The sequence below is a fragment of the Saccopteryx leptura genome, chromosome 1 (genome assembly GCF_036850995.1).
Source record: "Saccopteryx leptura isolate mSacLep1 chromosome 1, mSacLep1_pri_phased_curated, whole genome shotgun sequence".
NCBI classification, from domain to species: Eukaryota; Metazoa; Chordata; class Mammalia; order Chiroptera; family Emballonuridae; genus Saccopteryx; species Saccopteryx leptura.
Window position 1 is genome coordinate 183,977,135 of NC_089503.1, and position 15,206 is coordinate 183,992,340.

The 15,206-nt window shown below is 42.7% G+C and overlaps 1 protein-coding gene across 9 annotated transcripts in view; it reads left to right on the forward strand.

The window, feature by feature from the left end:
* Positions 1 to 15,206, forward strand: part of TBCE (tubulin folding cofactor E) — a 129,756-nt gene that overhangs the window by 18,350 nt on the left and 96,200 nt on the right. For 8 of the 9 annotated variants that reach the window (XM_066382543.1, XM_066382525.1, XM_066382577.1 and 5 more), the window contains one exon: positions 11,505 to 11,635. In XM_066382543.1, the coding sequence (XP_066238640.1) occupies positions 11,536 to 11,635 (100 nt within the window). In that variant the 5' untranslated portion in view covers positions 11,505 to 11,535. Of the gene's footprint in view, positions 1 to 1,112; positions 1,152 to 11,504; positions 11,636 to 15,206 lie in introns of those variants that run through there. The other variant, XM_066382571.1, reaches the window with a different exon arrangement.

The following is a 15,206-nucleotide window of genomic DNA, read 5'->3' on the forward strand; positions in this document are numbered from 1 at the left end:
ACTTCCATATGTGCCTTGACCAGGCAAGCCCAGGGTTTTGAACCGGTGACCTCAGCACTTCTAGGTCGACGCTTTATCCCACTGCACCACCACAGGTCAGGCCCCTCTCTAAAAATTAATAAGAAAAAACATAAAGGAAAGGAAAGGAAGAGCCTGACCAGACAATGGCGCAGTGGATAGAATGGTATGCAGAGGAACCAGGTTTGAAATCCTGTGGTCACCGGCTTGAGTGCAGGCTCACTGGCTTGAGCGCGGGGACACTGGCTTGAGAGTAGGATCATAGACATGACCTCATAGTCACTGACTTGAGCCCACAGGTCACTGGCTTGAGCTAAAGGTCACTGGATTTGGGTCCCTGGCTCAGCTGTAGTCCCCTAGTCAAGGCACATATGAGAAAACAATTGATAAACTACTAAGGTGCTGCAACTATGAGTTGATACTTCTCATCTCTCTCCCTTCCTGTCTGTGTCTTCCTTTCTCGCTTAAAAAAAAGAAAAAGAAAAAAATTAGACAAAGGTAGAAAAATGGAGAGAAAAGTATAATGAATACCTATGGCCTTTCATAAATGTTAATATTTTCCACATTTGATTAATATTTCAAAAATGTTTAATGTAGTATAACAAATGATAGAAAAATGGAAGATTGATTTAATTTCTTTTGTCTTTTTTTTCTTTTTTTTTTTGTATTTTTCTGAAGCTGGAAACGGGGAGGGACAGTCAGACAGACTCCCGCATGCACCTGACCGGGATCCACCCGGCACGCCCACCAGGGGCAACGCTCTGCCCACCAGGGGGCGATGCTCTGCCCCTCTGGGGCGTCGCTCTGCCGAGACCAGAGCCACTCTAGCGCCTGGGGCAGAGGCCAAGGAGCCATCCCTAGCGCCCGGGCCATCTTTGCTCCAATGGAGCCTTGGCTGCGGGAGGGGAAGAGAGAGACAGAGAGGAAGGAGGGGGTGGGGGTGGAGAAGTAAATGGACGCTTCTCCTGTGTGCCCTGGCCGGGAATCGAACCCGGGTCCCCCACATGCCAGGCCGACGCTCTACCGCTGAGCCAACCGGCCAGGGCTATTTCTTTTGTCTTTTTTATGGAGAATATTTCCTGACTTGTCAGAAAAAAAAAACCCGGCTAAAACCATGTCAAAGACAAAAAGAGGTAGGATAATGTTCGGCCATTTTGAAATAGTCTTCGTTCCCAGAGAAATTACATCCAGTAATTTGTGAAAGGAACTGGCCAATATGACTGCAAAAATTTCTGTTCATAATCTTTGGAGAGTTATGAACAAAGGAGTTATAATTTCTAAGAATGATGTTTGTGGACTTTTAGGAAATAGGAGTAGTTCCAGGAGCTGGGGAGAGTGTAGTCAATCTTGCTAAATTTACTTCATGTTTTGTTTGAATTGTGATTCCTGGTGAGACAGGAAAATTTGTAGAGAACAGTACATTCTTTCTTCCCTCTTTTCATCATCATTCTTCTTTTTCTCCTCCTCATTAGTATTAATAGAAAAAAATAACAGCTACCTGTTCCAGAAATATTCAGACAGCTTGGATGTATATAAATTAAAATGTGAGGCTTGCTTCTCTTACTCCACCTCCTCTGTCTGATTGACAGAGCATATTCCCTGTTATTTTGATTTCAATGAAGCATTTTGCAAAGTTCATGCCATTCTTTTGTTTTTTAAAGAAACTCCATATTCTTTATTTTTCTTTATTTTTATTTAGTGAGAGGAGGGGAGGCAGAGACAGAGTCCCCATGTGCCCAGACCAGGTTCTACTTGGCAAGTCCACCAGGGGTCGATGCTTTGCCCATCTGGGGCCCTTGCTTTGTTACAACTAGAGCCATTTTTTTAGTGCCTGAGCCAGAGGCCATGGAGTCATGGCCCAGGACCAACTTGCTTTAATCCAGCCATGGCTGCAGGAGGGGAGGAGAAGAGAGAGAGAAGTGAGAGGAGGAGGGGTGAAGAAGAAGGTGAGCATTTCTGTGTTCTCTCTCCGGTAATTGGCCTGGGATATCCACATGCCAAGCCATTGCTCTACCACTGAGCCAACTGGCCAGGGCCTCCATAGCCTTTAAATGTTTACTTTGTTGATTTTAGAAGAAGAGAGAGAACAAGCGAGAGACATGAACATCTGTTTCATATGTACCCTGACCAAAGATCAAGCCAGCAACCTCCATGTTTTGGGACAATGCTCTAACCAACCGAGCTATCTGGCCAAGGCCATGACATTTTTTTCCTTCTTTTTCTTTTTCTTTCTTTTTTTTTTTTTTTTCCTGTGACAGAGACAGCGAGAGACCGAGAGAGGGACAAATAGGGACAGACAGACAGGAAGGGAGAGAGATGAAAAGCATCAGTTATTTGTTGCGGCACCTTAGTTGTTCATTGATTGCTTTCTCATATATGTCTTGACCACAGGGCTACAGCGGAACAAATGACCCCTTGCTCAAGCCAGCGACCTTGGGCTTCAAGCTAGTGACCTTTGGGCTCAAGCCAGCGACCATGGGGTCATGTCTGTGATCCCACGCTCAAGCCAGTGACTCCATGCTAAAGCCGAATGAGCTCGTGCTCAAGCCAGAGACCTTGGGGTTTTGAACCTGGGTCCTCTGCATCCCAGTTTGATGCTGTATCCACTGTGCCACTGCCTGGTCAGACTCCTTCTTTTTCCAAGTGAGAGGAGAGGAGATAGATGTGTTCCCTGACCAGGATCCATCTGGCAACCCCCATCTGGGCCAATGTTCTGCCCATCTGGGGCCATGCTTATAACCGAGCCATTTTAGCATCTGAGGCAAGGCCATGGAGCCATCCTCAGCACCCAGGGCCAATGCACTTGAAACAATTGAACCATGGCTGCCAGAGGGGAAGAGAGAGAGAGAAGGGGGAGGGATGAAGAAGCAGATTGTCTCTTCTGTGTGACCTGACCGGGAATCAAACCTGGGATATCCACAGGCCGGGCCAGTGCTCTACCACTGAGTCAACAGGCTAGGGCCAGCCATGACATTCTTGAATGTGAATTGGAGTATAAAAGGGCTGTAACTAAAAAGTTTACCCACAGTTTTTATGGGTTTCTGTCTTTGGTCAGTGTCTTATCTATTCTTTTTTGTCTTCATTCTTTTTTTAAAAAATTTTATTTATTAATTTTAGAGAGAAGAGAGAGAGAGAAGGAAGCATTAACTCCCATACGTGCCTTGACCAGGCAAGCCCAGGGTTTCAAACCAGCTACTTCGGCATTCTAGGTTGATGCTTTATGCACTGCACCAACATAGGTCAGGCTTTTTGTCTCCATTCTTGACAAAAATCACACAGGGTAAAACCAAGAGAGATAGTCAGTATGTTGGACTATTGAATGTTTATTATATATTTTTATATAAAGCATCAACTTACGGCCCTGGCCAGTTGGCTCAGTGGTAGACCGTCGGCCCGGCATATGGATGTCCTGGGTTTGATTCCTGGTCAGGGCACACAGGAGAAGTGCCCATCTGCTTCTCCACCCTTCCTCCTCTCCTTTCTCTTTATCTCTCTCTTCCCTTCCTGCAGCCAAGGCTCCATTGGAGCAAAGCTGGCCTGGGCACTGAGGATTGCTCCATGGCTTCTGCCTCACGTGCTAGAATGGCTCCGGTTGCAACAGAGCAACGCCCCAGGTGGGCAGAGCAATGCCCCCTAGTGGGCATGCCATGTGGATCCCGGTTGGGCGCATGCAGGAGTCTGTCTCTCTGCCTCCCTGCTTCTCACTTCAGAAAAATACAAAAATAAATAAATAACCCCTCCAAAAAAAAGTGCATCAACTTATAGTAGTAGTTGTTTCTCCTATAATATATGCCTTTACCGGGCAAGGCCAGGGTTTTGAACTGGTGACCCCAGTGTTCCAGGTCAGTGCTCTATCCACTGTGCCACCACAGGTCAGGCAGAATTTGTAACATTTTGTAGAAATAAGTAAACAGGAGGTTTTCTTTTGGTGTTAGTAATTAACTTTTTTTAAAAAATTTTTATTTATTCATTTTAGAGAGGAGGGAGCGAGACAGGGGTGAGAGAGAGAGAGAGAGAGAGAAAGGGGGGAGGAGCAGGAAGCATCAACTCCCATATATGCCTTGACCAGACAAGTGCAGGGTTTTGAACCGGCAACCTCAGTGTTCCCAGGTTGATGCTCTATCTACTGCGCCACCAGAGGTCAGGCAATAATTAACTTTTTTTTGATGGACAATTTTGCCATGGCTTTTTAGAAGCTAAAACATTTATTTACTTTGAATAATTGCCTCAAGAATTTTTTACGAGGATATACTTTAAAGGACAGTAATAATTTAAAAATGAAAGCTGTTTTTAGCTGTTTTCTTTGAGATAATAATGAAAACATGTAAAATAGAGAAATGATTAATTTTGGTATCTACACGTCAACATTAAAGTGATTAAAATGATTCTGTGACTATAAAAATGTTTATAGACTATTAGTAAAAGAAGTAGAATAAATTATATGTATTTTGCAATAAAATTTAATGTACATGTTAACAAAAATTGAAAGGACATTGAAAACTTTTATGGGTTTTTCACATAATAATAGTGAAATTTAAACATTTTAATTTTATGATCAGAAGGTGACAGTAACTCAGATATGAAGTTTATTTCATTCTTTTTTTCTTCATAGTAAGCAACAGCCTTTTCCATGAAAAAAAAAAAGAAAAGTAAATGTATCTAGGCTACATTATTAAAAAAATAATGTTCAGAACATTGAACCCACATATAGGTCGAGTCACATTTGGAATATGGTTTTCAGTTTTAGGTATCGTAAGAAAAGAATCTGTAAATAAATTACGAAGGGAAATTTGGAATTCAGATGTTTACCTAGGTAAAGAGTTCTGGGGGTGGGAGTGGGAAGAGGAAAAAGGGGAAGTAATAATTCAGTGGTGGCTTTTAAATATGTAAATGTCAGCTGGGACTGAGAATAGTTTGATTCTCTCTCTTTTTTTTAAAATATTTTTTATTTATTCATTTTAGAGAGAGAGAGAGACAGACAGACAGACAGAAAGGAGGAGCAGGAAGCATCAACTCCCATATGTGTCTTGACCAGGCAAGCCCAGGGATTCGAACTGGCAACCTCAGTGTTTCCAGGTCGACACTTTATCCACTGCACCACCCCAGGTCAGGCTTAGTTTGAGTCTCTGTGGCTGCAAAAAGCAGTCTAAGATAAGAGGGTGAAATGGGAAGTATAGTTCATCTTCCTTTAAAGAGCTACTATCTGAAAATTAAATGTAGAGTCACCTGAAAATTAAATGGGCTATCTTCATTATTAGTTAGTGAGCAAGTATTTTAATAAAAGACAGTCATCTTGTTGAAGGGAATACGGGGGAGGGAGGATGCATTCAGGGCGACACTAGAATCTATGTAAACACAATAAATTAAAATAATTTTAAAAAAAGACAGTTATCTTAACCAAGGCTTGATTGGCACCTACCCAAGGAACAGTGACTTGCCACTTATATTCGGGTGATTAGGAGAGGGCCCAGTGCAGGCAACTAGAGAAAATGTAAGTAGGTGAACAGCTGACTTCAGGACAGTTTGACTAGGCACTAAAATGGGAGGAGTGGCCCTGGCCAGTTAGCTCAGTTGGTTAAGAGCATTGTTCTGAAACTACAAGGTTACTGGTTTGATCCTGGGTCAGGGCACACACTGGAAGCAACCAAAGAATGCACTACTGAGTGGAACAACAAATGAATGCTTCCCTTCCCCCTCCCGTCTATCTCCCTTCTTCTCCCTGTCACTCTAAAAATAAAAAATTAAGGCCTGGCCAGATAGCTCTGTGGGTTGGAGCATTCAATTCCCAGTCAGGCACATACAGGAGCAGCTCAGTGCCTCAAAAAAAAGTAAATGAATAAAATCAAATAAAATGGGAGGAGAAGGGGCAGGGGTGGGGTGATCAAAGTGGTGGTGTTAGCAACAGGCAGTGTGGCGGGCCAGCAACTAGCCTCAAGTGGGGCTACAGTGACTCGTTGGGTGACTAGCCCGAGGGAGAGGGTAATTAATGGCTTTGGGACCAGAATAGGTCCAGTTTCTGTGTCCTCACAGAGGATCACAGTATCAGAAAACAGTTATTAGAAGGCTTAAGAGACTAGACAGGATTATGAAAAATATTGACTTGGCTCTGACCATATGCTCAGTGGATAGAGCATCATCACAATGTGCAGAGGTCATGGGTTCAATCCCTGGTCAGGGCACATACAAGAAGCAACCAATGAGCAAGTGCACAACTAAGTGGAACAATGAGTTGATGATTCTCTCTCCTTTCTCTCTCTCTCTTTCAAGTCAGTGGAAAAATTAAAAAATAGGTATATCAATTTAATGTGGAGCCAATTAATTACTGACCTTAGACACCTGTATCTAATGATACCCAGTTCTGTGAACATAGCATATAGGTGAGGATGAAAAGAATTGTTACTAGAGGTCAAGTAGGATCCAACACGTGAAGGAACTTACAATTTATGAATTCTTTACACTTCCTAGTGCCTTCACTTCTCATTTCTGCTATTGTGCCACTTGGTTTCTAGCCTCACCAGTGGACCACTGCCCCTTGCTTCTGACCAAGACATTCTCACTGTTCGCCTGAGCACCAAGGTGGTGCCCTTAGGCAGAGCCCTCGTCAGAGCTGCAGACTGATGTGGGCTCTGGTTGTGAGTTTCTAGGTTTGGATAAAAACCCTGTGCACTCTAGTTCATGGAACCAAGAATTGGCCTAATAATTCATCTTCTGTTGGGAATGGCCTTCTGCAGTGATCGTACTAGTTTACCTCCTTAGTGACTGCAACGTGGCATCTGGACATGGGCTTGTGAGTGGGCTCTCCCTGTTGACCAGACTCCTTTGCTGCTGACTCTGTCTGAGCTTAAAACATGGCTTTCCCATGCCTGCCCCACCAGCCTATTGATTTTATTATCAATTCATCTGAACTGTTTTGATGATTTTTTTAAATCTATCTAGAGGTTTAGATTTAAATCTTGGGCCTCCTTCTGACTGCCCTTTTCTCCCGTATTTAAACTGTCAAAATTCAGCACTGTTTTTTTTTGTTTTTTTTTTTGTTTGTTTGTTTTTTTCTTTTCATTTTTCTGAAGCTGGAAACAGGGAGAGACAGTCAGACAGACTCCCGCATGCGCCGACCGGGATCCACCCGGCACGCCCACCAGGGGCGACGCTCTGCCCACCAGGGGGCAATGCTCTGCCCATCCTGGGCGTCGCCATGTTGCGACCAGAGCCACTGTAGCGCCTGAGGCAGAGGCCACAGAGCCATCCCCAGCGCCCGGGCCATCTTTGCTCCAATGGAGCCTTGGCTGCGGGAGGGGAAGAGAGAGACAGAGAGGAAAGCGCGGCGGAGGGGTGGAGAAGCAAATGGGCGCCTCTCCTGTGTGCCCTGGCCAGGAATCGAACCCGGTTCCCCCTAAAAATTCAGCACTGTTTTGAGATAAGGGTCTTTTCACAGAAATTGGGGGAAATGTTTTTATGAGAAGCTAGAGAACCTGATTGAAAGAACCCAATACAGAAACTTGATAAGAGATTTTAAAAATGTTTCGATTATTCTTTTGTATGGGAATACACAGCTCCAGTAATAGATAAAATGTCTACTATTTATTTTTGAAAAGATAACCAAAAAGAAATAATAATACCAGAGACCTTAGCTACCCACATGCTGGTGTAGTTTAGGAGTTATCAGGAGTGTGATTTTAACCCAAGAAGTGTGTTAGCAATGTATGCTTTTCTTATTTTGTACATATTTTATATGGTAATATTGTTAAAATGGAAAAAGTACCGTACTTTGTTCAATAGCTCTGTAATTTGTGGCCATTTTGAAATCCTTGTGCCACATAGCATTGCTAAAGTTTTATAATAGGAACTAAGTTTCATTTAGAGGAAGTTGAGGGTATGCCTGTAAACCAGCCTCTGCACCCTTTGATACTGTTATTCCATTATTCTAGCCACCCTTGAATCCCAACACCAAATCTGTTTTCTTTTCTTTCTTTTTTTTTTTTTTTTTTTGTATTTTTCTGAAGTGAGAAGCAAGAAGGCAAAGAGACAGACTCCTGCATGCCCCCTACTGGGATCCACCCGGCATGCCCACCAAGGGGTGATGCTGTGCCCATCTGGGGCCTTGTTCCGTTGCGACAGGAGCCATTCCAGTGCCTGAGGTGGAGGCCATGGAGCCATCCTCAGTGCCCGGGCCAACTTTGCTCCAATGGAGCCTTGGCTGCGGGAAAGGAAGAGAGGTAGAAAAGAAAGAAGAGGGGGAGGGGTGGAGAATCAGAGGGGTGCTTTTCTCCTGTGTGCCCTGAACCGGAATCAAACCTGGGACATCCACACGCTGGGCTGACGCTCTAGCACTGAACCAACCAGCCAGGGCCCCAAATCTGTTTTCTTAAAATTGTTTCCCACTTTTCTTTGATCCTTCTGGGGTTTCTTCCCTCTTCCTTTTAAATACTATATTTCTCTAGGGTCTTGTTGTGGATTCTCCTCTTTCTACCTGTTACACTATCGATCTCATCTACTTTCACAGTATCAGTTATAAATTGTGCCAATGATGCCCAAGTATGCATGTCTAGTAAAAACATGCCTATTGAACTAGAGAACCTCATGCATCATTACATTCTATAGGCACCTCAACTCAAGGTCTTCCCTCCAAAACTTAAGCTTCCCCTCATATTTTTCATTTCAGTGTCTGGTACTATCGATCCAAGGCAAAATTTTGAGTCTTACTAGTCTTCAATTTTATCATTTTAATCACCAAATCCTGTTGATTCTTGCTCTTAACTTTCTCTGAAATTTATACCTTTCTCCCTTCTCTCAGGTCTACCTGCTACTGGACTGTAAGCTGCTGCTGCCTTTTTTTTTTTTTTTTTTCCCTTTTTCAGGGGGAGGAGCAGGAAGCATCAACTCCCATATGTGCCTTGACCAGGCAAGTGCAGGGTTTTGAACCAGCAACCTCAGTGATCCAGGTTGCCATTTATCCACTGCGCCACCACAGGTCAGGCTTTTTTTTTTTTTTTAGCAAGAGAGGCAGGAAGGGAGGATGAGAAGCATCAACTCATAGTTATTTTCACTTTAGTTGTACATTGATTGCTTTGAAGAGAGGGAGGAGAAAGAAAGAGAAAGAAGCATCAACTTGTAGTTGCTTCACTGAGGCCTTGACCAGAGCCCAGCCAGTGTCCCCTTGCTCAAACCAGTAACCTTGGGCTTTTTATGCCAGTGACCTTTTTGGGGTCAAGCTGGCAAGCTTTAGGATCATGTGGATGATTTCCACCTCATGCCAGCAACCTCATGCTGACCAGCACTCTCTCAGAGCCGGTGACTTTGGGATTTTGAACCGGTGACCTCAGTGTTCCAGGTGGATGCTTTATCCAATGTGCCACCACTGGTCAAGCTGGACCATAAGCTTCTAAGGCAGGAATCATATATGTATGGTTCCTACTCTGTGAGATCCAGCATGATAGCTAGCATACATTTAGTGCTCAGTATGTCAGATGAATGGATGGAGGCTGAGGTCTTGGCTGAATGACAGCAACATTTTCCTAACTGGCTGTTCTGTTTTTTACTTCCTTTCAATGTGTTGTCTACACTGCCACTAGCATGATATATCGAAAATACAGTTCTACAGTCCCTGTAAATATTTTAATGTTTTTTAAAAGATAAAAGCTTTTAAAAATCATAACCACCCTGGCTGAATAGCTCAGTTGGTTAGAGCACTGTCCTGAAGCACAGAGGTTGCTGGTTTGATCCCTGATCAGGGCACATACAGGAACAGCTCGATGTTCCTGTCTTTTTTGTTCTCGTCATTCCTCTCTTGCTGAAATCAATAAATAAAAATTTAAAATAAATTATAACCATTTTACTGTTATCACAGCTAAAAATCTAACTATCCTCTCCCTCTTTTTTTCAAAATAAATTGATTTTTATTAGCCTTACTGGAAACGGGTTTTTTTTTTTTGTTGTTTGTTTTTTTTGTGTGTGTGACAGAGACAGATAGGGACAGACAGGAAGAGAGAGAGATGAGAAGCATCACATCTTCATGGTGGCACCTTAGTTGTTCATTGATTGCTTTCTCTTATGTGCCTTGACCGGGGTTGGGGGTAGGGCTATAGCAGAGTAAGTGACCCCTTGCTCAAGACAGCAACCTTGGCCTCAAGCCAGTGACCTTTGGTTCAATCCAGCGACCATGGGGGTCATATCTATGATTCCATGCTCAAGCCAGTGACCCCACACTCAAGATGGTGAGCCGGTGCTCAAGCCAGCAACCTCAGGGTTTCGAACCTGGGTCCTCTGCATCCCAGTCCAACACTTTGTCCACTGCGCCACTGCCTGATCAGGCTGAAAACAGTTACTCTTTAATATCTAATTGTCAAATTTTCAGTTTTCTCTTTTAAAAATTATTTACAATTTAAAAAAATTAGAATCCAAATCGTCTATAAATTGTAATTAATTGATGTGTCTAAGTTTCTTTTTAACTCTTGGCTCTTCCTCAGTTTCTTTTTCTTTCGTTTGCACTTCTTTTGTTGAAGAAGCCAACTTGTTTGTGCTTAGTTTCCCACTGTCTGGAGCCTGGTGCTTTCCTGTGAAGGGGGGCTGGGAGCTAGTTATCACTCCAGGCAGGCGATGCTTTTCTCTCTTAGGCTCTTTGAAGGCCTTCTCTTTATTTTTAGGGTTCTGTGGGGTTTTTTTTTTTTTTTTTTTTTTTTGTATTTTTCCGAAGCTGGAAACGGGGAGAGACAGTCAGACAGACTCCCGCATGCGCCCGACCGGGATCCACCCGGCACGCCCACCAGGGGCAACGCTCTGCCCACCAGGGGCGATGCTCTGCCCCTCCGGGGCATCGCTCTGCCGCGACCAGAGCCATTCCAGCGCCTGGGGCAGAGGCCAAGGAGCCATCCCCAGCGCCCGGGCCATCCCTGCTCCAATGGAGCCCCTCCTGCGCCTGCGGGAGGGGAAGAGAGAGACAGAGAGGAAGGAGAGGGGGAGGGTGGAGAAGCAAATGGGTGCCTCTCCCATGTGCCCTGGCTGGGAATCGAACCTGGGTCCCCCGCACGCCAGGCCGACACTCCACCGCTGAGCCAACCGGCCAGGGCCGGGTTCTGTGTTTTTATTAGTTTAATTTTTATTTATTGTTCATCATATGTGTTGCTTCACACATCTGTGAATTTATGTTTTCCCCCTTTCTGAGGAGAGAATGGTGTTCATGTCACCTGTTTTCTCTCCCTTTTGTCCATCACTTTATCCCCTACCCTTCCCTCCTGTCACCACCCAGTAAGTGACAGAGTAGACAAGTCATGATGTGAGCTAACTGTAGTTAAACAAAATTTAAAAGTATATTAGATTAAAGTAAAATCAAATTATCAGAGTATGGTACATAACGCTGTTAGGTTCGCCTCACCAAAATATGGAGACTAAGTTGGTCAGAACCATTGACCTCATGAATCTCTACATAAAGTTTAAGAATTAAAAAAAAGAGTATTAATAAGTTCTTGTCAATGTTGTATTTTTATTCCTAGATCTCATACTTTGGATTCTGTCTGTATTATAATGAATGACACTTTGACATCAGATGTCATTGGTCAAAGAGTTGAAGTTAACGGAGAGCATGCAACAGTACGTTTTTATGGCACCGTCCCTCCAGTGGCAGGTAATGTTTGAGTCTGTGTGCGTGTATATGGATTTATTTATTTTGCAATTGTTCTCTGTGGACTTTTCAGTATTACAGCAATTTTGAGGAAACAACCAATTTATAGATGCCTCCTATATACAGTTTTATTAGGTGACAATATCCTGTAGTATTTGGCTTTATTTAATTATGCACTTTAATTACTGTTGCTATTTCATACTAATTCAACCATAAAATATGTTCTGAATAAACTCTGAACAATAAAAAAATCTTGAATTATCATAATCCTAAACTCAAAAACTAAGTAAATTTTGAAATAGTTTGCCCTTAATCTATGTGTACATATATGTAGCTAATATATATAGTTTATAGTTTAAATTGATATAAATACAATTTTGTGTTACCTTTTCTCACTTCTTATTTGGTATATATTTAGCTGTGTTTCCATAGCTTTAGTTTTTTTCAGTGTTTATTTTTTGTTATCTTAAAGGATGGGAGAGAGCAGGTAAGAGACATCTATTCCTGTATGTGCCCTGACTGGGAATTGAACTGGCAGCCTGCTGCTCAGGATGATGATCCAACCAACCAAGCTATTCGACCAGGGCTACTTGTATTTTTTTAATTGACTGTAATTGATATGCAACATAGTAGTTTCAGGTATACAACATAATGATTTGATATTTGTATATATTGTATAATGATCACCACAATAAGTCTAGTTAACATCCTTCACCATATATTGTTACAAATGTTTTTTCTTGGGATGAGAACTTTTAAGATCTATTCTGTTAGTGCCCTGGCCAGGTAGGTTGGTTGGTTAGGCCAAGGGCATCGTCCAGATATGCCAAGGTTGTGGGATTTGTTCCCTGGTCAGAGCACATATAAGAATCAACCAATGAATGTATAAATAAGTGGAACAACAAATGGATGTTTCTCTTTCCCTCTCTCTAAAATCAATAAATTAAAAAAAAAAAGATCTATTAGCTACTTTCAAACGCATAATGCAGCATAATTGCTGTGGTCACTGTGCTGTGCATTATTACATCCCCTGGACTTGTAACTGGAAGTGTGTACCTTTTGATTCCCTTTCTACATTTCATCCACCCTTCATGCTCTGCCTCTGGCAAACACCAACTTGTTCTCTGTATCTATGAGTTCTTTTTATTTTCTTTAATGGATATTACTATTGTCTTTTTCTTTTTTTTTAACTTATTCACTTTGGGGGAGGGGCAGGAAGCATCAACTCTCATATGTGCCTTGACTAGGCAAGCCCAGGGTTTCAAACTGGCAACTTCAGCATTCTAGGTCGACACTTTTATCCACTGTGCCACCACAGGCAAGGCTCTTTTTTATTTTAAATTATGATTCTACCTATAAGTGAATTGTATAGTATTTGTCTTTCTCTGACTTATTTCACTTACCATAATACTTTCAAGGTCTATCCATGTTGTCTCAAATGGTAAGATAGCCTTCCTTTTTATAGCTGAATAATACTATGTTTTGTGTGTGTGTGTATACACACACACCACATGCACTTTATCCATTCATCTATTGGTTACTTCCACATCTGGCTACTGTAAATAATGCTGCAGTGAACATGAGGTACATATTATCTCTTTAAGATAGTGTTTTTGTTTCTTTGAATAAATACCCAGAAGTGGAATTATGGACCCTGGGTAATTCCTTTTTTTTTTTTTTTTGACAAAGACAGAGAGTCAGAGAGAAGGACAGATAGGGACAGACAGACAGGAAGGGAGAGAGATGAGAAGCATCAAGTCTTTATTGTGGCACTTTGGTTGTTCATTGATTGTTTTCTCGTATGTGCCTTGACCAGGGAGCTACAGCAGAGTGAGTTACCCCTTGCTCAAGCCAACGACCTTGGGCTTAAGCCAGTGACCTTGGGCTTCAAGCCAGTGATCTTTGGGCTCTAGCCAGCAACTATGGGGTCATGTCTATGATCCCATGCTCAATTCAGCAACCCTGCACTCAAGCTGGTGAGCCCTTGCTCAAGCTGGATGAGCCCATGCTCAAGCCGGCAACCTCGGGTTTCAAACCAAATCCTCTGCATCTTAGTCTGATGCTCTATCCATATGCCTCCGCCTGGTCAAGTGATAGTTCTATTTTTTAATGTAATCTTTTTTTTTTTTATTTTTATTTATTAATTTAAGCCAGAGAGGAAGGGAGATAGACAGGAACATCAATCGTTGGGAGGTAGAGAGACAGGAACATCAATTCATTCCTGTATGCTCTGATCAGGAATCAAACCAGCAACCTCTGTGCTTTGGGCCAATGCTTCAACCAATGGAGCTATCTCGCCAGGGCCTATTATTTAATTTTTTTAAGGAAACTCCATACAGTTCTCCATAGTGACTATTCCAGTATACATTCTCATCAACAATGCATAAGCCCTTTTCTCCACATACTCACCAACACTTATTTCTTGTCTTTTTGATACTAGCCATTCCAACAGGTTTGAGGTGATATCTTATTATGATTTTAATTTGTATTTTCCTGCTGATGAGTGATGTTGAACACCTTTTTAATGTACCTGTTGGCCATCTCTATGTCTTCTTTGGATCCTTTGTCCTTTTTTAATCAGGTTGTTTGGGGTGGTTTTGCTATTGACTTGTATGCATTATTTTTATTTATTTATATTTTTGGGGGAAAAGGAGAGGTAGGGAGAGATATAGGAATGTCGAGCTGCTCCTCTACATGCCCTGATGTGGGAATCAAATTAGCAACCTCCATCCACCAGGTTGACTTAATTTTTTTTTTTTTTTTTAGAGGAAGGGAGAGACCAGGGAGGGGGAAGGGAAGCGTTTATTTGTTGTTCCACTCAGTTGTACAATCATTGGTTGCTTCCCCCGTGTGCCTTGACCAGGGTTCAAACCCATAGCCTTGTCGTATCAGGACGACTCTTAACTGACTGAGCTAACCGGCCAGGTCCTGATTTGTATGAGTTTTTTATATTTTGGATATTAACTTCTTGTCAGATAAATGATTTGCATATATTTTCTTCCATTGGGTAGGTTGTCTTTCATTTTGTTGATGATTTTGCTTGTAATTTCTAGTTTTATACTTTCGTAAATAATAGTGTAGTAGACTAATTTATTTTGTAGTGAATCAACAAATATTTGAGTATCTTCTATATATTAGGACTGGCCTAAATTGGTACCGAGAGATTCAGTGACAAACAGGCCAGAGGGTCTCAAAGTGAGGTCCCAGTCCAGCGTCAGCATCACATGGTTACTTGTTAAAAATGCAAATTCCTGGGTCTCACCGCAGAACCACTAACCCAGACACTCTGGAGGTGGTGCCCAACAATCTATGCTTTAAAAAGCCCTTTGGGGCCCTGTCCGGTTGGCTCAGTGGTAGAGCGTCGGCCTGGCGTGCAGAAGTCCCGGGTTCGATTCCCGGCCGGGGCACACAAGAGAAGCGCCCATTTGCTTCTCCATCCCTCCCCCTCTCCTTCCTCTCTGTCTCTCTCTTCCTCTCCCGCAGCCGAGGCTCCATTGGAGCAAAGATGGCCCAGGTGCTGGGGATGGCTCCTTGGCCTCTGCCCCAGGCGCTAAAGTGGTTCTGGTCGCGACAG